Source organism: Staurois parvus, unplaced genomic scaffold, assembly GCF_062004578.1.
Source record: "Staurois parvus isolate SC_StPar_1 unplaced genomic scaffold, SC_StPar_1.0 ptg001633l, whole genome shotgun sequence".
In the NCBI taxonomy this organism is placed as follows: Eukaryota; Metazoa; Chordata; class Amphibia; order Anura; family Ranidae; genus Staurois; species Staurois parvus.
The window spans coordinates 151,798-153,405 of record NW_028319429.1 but is presented as its reverse complement, the minus strand read 5'-3'; the positions used below and the strand labels follow the sequence as shown (position 1 = coordinate 153,405).

Sequence of the window (1,608 nt, the reverse complement as noted above, 5' to 3'; positions counted from 1 at the left end):
GACAGCATTGGGCGGAGCAACCCTTCAGTTATTTCCCATGTTAGGTCTCCATGAAGTAACAGGTCCATTGGAGCCAGACCTTCTCCCACAAAGAGCCCTCTAATTATTGAAGATGTCTGGAGGTCCCATCACCACCTATGAGTACAATGTTCTGCATTTTACTGAGTTTTTTTTTTAAGTTAACCTGAAACTAAGACCAGAATTTCTTTCCAGACGGTCAAAGTAGTGTGATGAGCCAGATAAACTGCACCCCACCAACAGATTTCACGCTTGTTGGCCTTTCTGAAATTCCTGGTCTACAAAGTGTATTTTTTGTGATGTTTTTCAGTATTTATATTGTGACGTTACTTGGAAATGCATGTATTATTTTTGCTTATCACCACAGCTCCATCCTCCACACTCCTATGTACTTCTTCCTGGCAAACTTCTCTTTCCTGGACATATGTTACATCTCCACCACTGTCCCCAACATGTTGTCCAACTTTCTTCATGGGCACAATACCATATCCTTTCACGGATGTGTTGTACAGTTGTACTTTCTGATGTTACTGGGCAGTACAGAGTGTTATATTCTAGCAGCAATGGCCTATGACCGCTATAATGCCATATGCCGTCCACTTCTGTACACTGTTATTATGAATAAAGTTTCATGTACAAACTATGTGTTTGGGTCATGGATTATCGGAATAGTTAACTCAGTTATACACACCACACTTACCTTCACCTTACCATTCTGTGCTTCCACCAAAATTAATTACTTTTTTTGTGATATCCCTCCATTGCTCAGCTTGGTTGAAGTGGACACCAGGATCAATGAACTTTCCACTTTTATTATTGGTGGAGTTGTCACCATGGGCTCTCTTCTGCTGACTATAATCTCATACTCAATGATTATCTCCACCATAGTGAAGATCCATTCAAGCTCCGGACAAATGAAAGCATTCTCCACCTGTGTGTCTCATTTTACTGTTGTCACAATATTTTATGGTTCTGGAATTTTTATATATCTGAAACCAAAATCAGATTATATCATGGACTACGACCGACTGGTGGCCGTCATGTACACCGTCATTGCACCACTACTCAACCCTTTTATATACAGTCTCAGGAATAATGATGTTAAGGTGGCAGTTAGGAGGTTAGTTTGTGAGAGATTAGCTGCTGGGAAGTCCTGAAATGGAAAAAAGAAAGGAGCTCCAAAGGACAATTGGACACTTATCAGGGAAAGTCCACACAGTGCAAACGTGAGAGTACCCCTTCTTCAGGGCTGGGAAGGTGCCGAGTGGTGGACTTGGCAATGAAAAGTACGGCATTCAGGGCATGGCTGCATGTTTTTATGTGATTGTTGAGCCACAATCCTGAGCCCAGAGATTACAATGAAATGTGAAATCTGTCAGCCATGTCTAAGATATACACAAGTTGTCCACCATTGCCATAATTGTCAGAAAATCCTCCTCAGTGAGACATGGCTTGTCTCCCGACCAACTGCAGCTCCAGAGGTCCTTTACAACAGATAAGACTAACAGGCTGAACAATACCCAGGTTCTCTCCCCTAGGCTGAACTATACCCGGGTCCTCTCCCCTAGGCTGAGCTGATACCCGGGTTCA

At 42.7% G+C, this 1,608-nt stretch overlaps 1 protein-coding gene across 1 annotated transcript; it reads left to right on the top strand.

The window, feature by feature from the left end:
* The first annotated feature begins 230 nt into the window (after window positions 1-230).
* LOC149434984 (olfactory receptor 5AR1-like) lies at window positions 231-1,175 on the top strand. Its single transcript, XM_089663142.1, has one exon. It carries the CDS (start codon window positions 231-233, stop codon window positions 1,173-1,175), a length of 945 nt encoding a protein of 314 aa, XP_089519268.1.
* Window positions 1,176-1,608: the final 433 nt, after the last annotated feature.

Coding starts and splice junctions, on each gene's coding strand:
- LOC149434984 (XM_089663142.1), top strand. CDS start 231: ATGAGCCAGATAAACTGCACCCCACCAACAGATTTCACGCTTGTTGGC.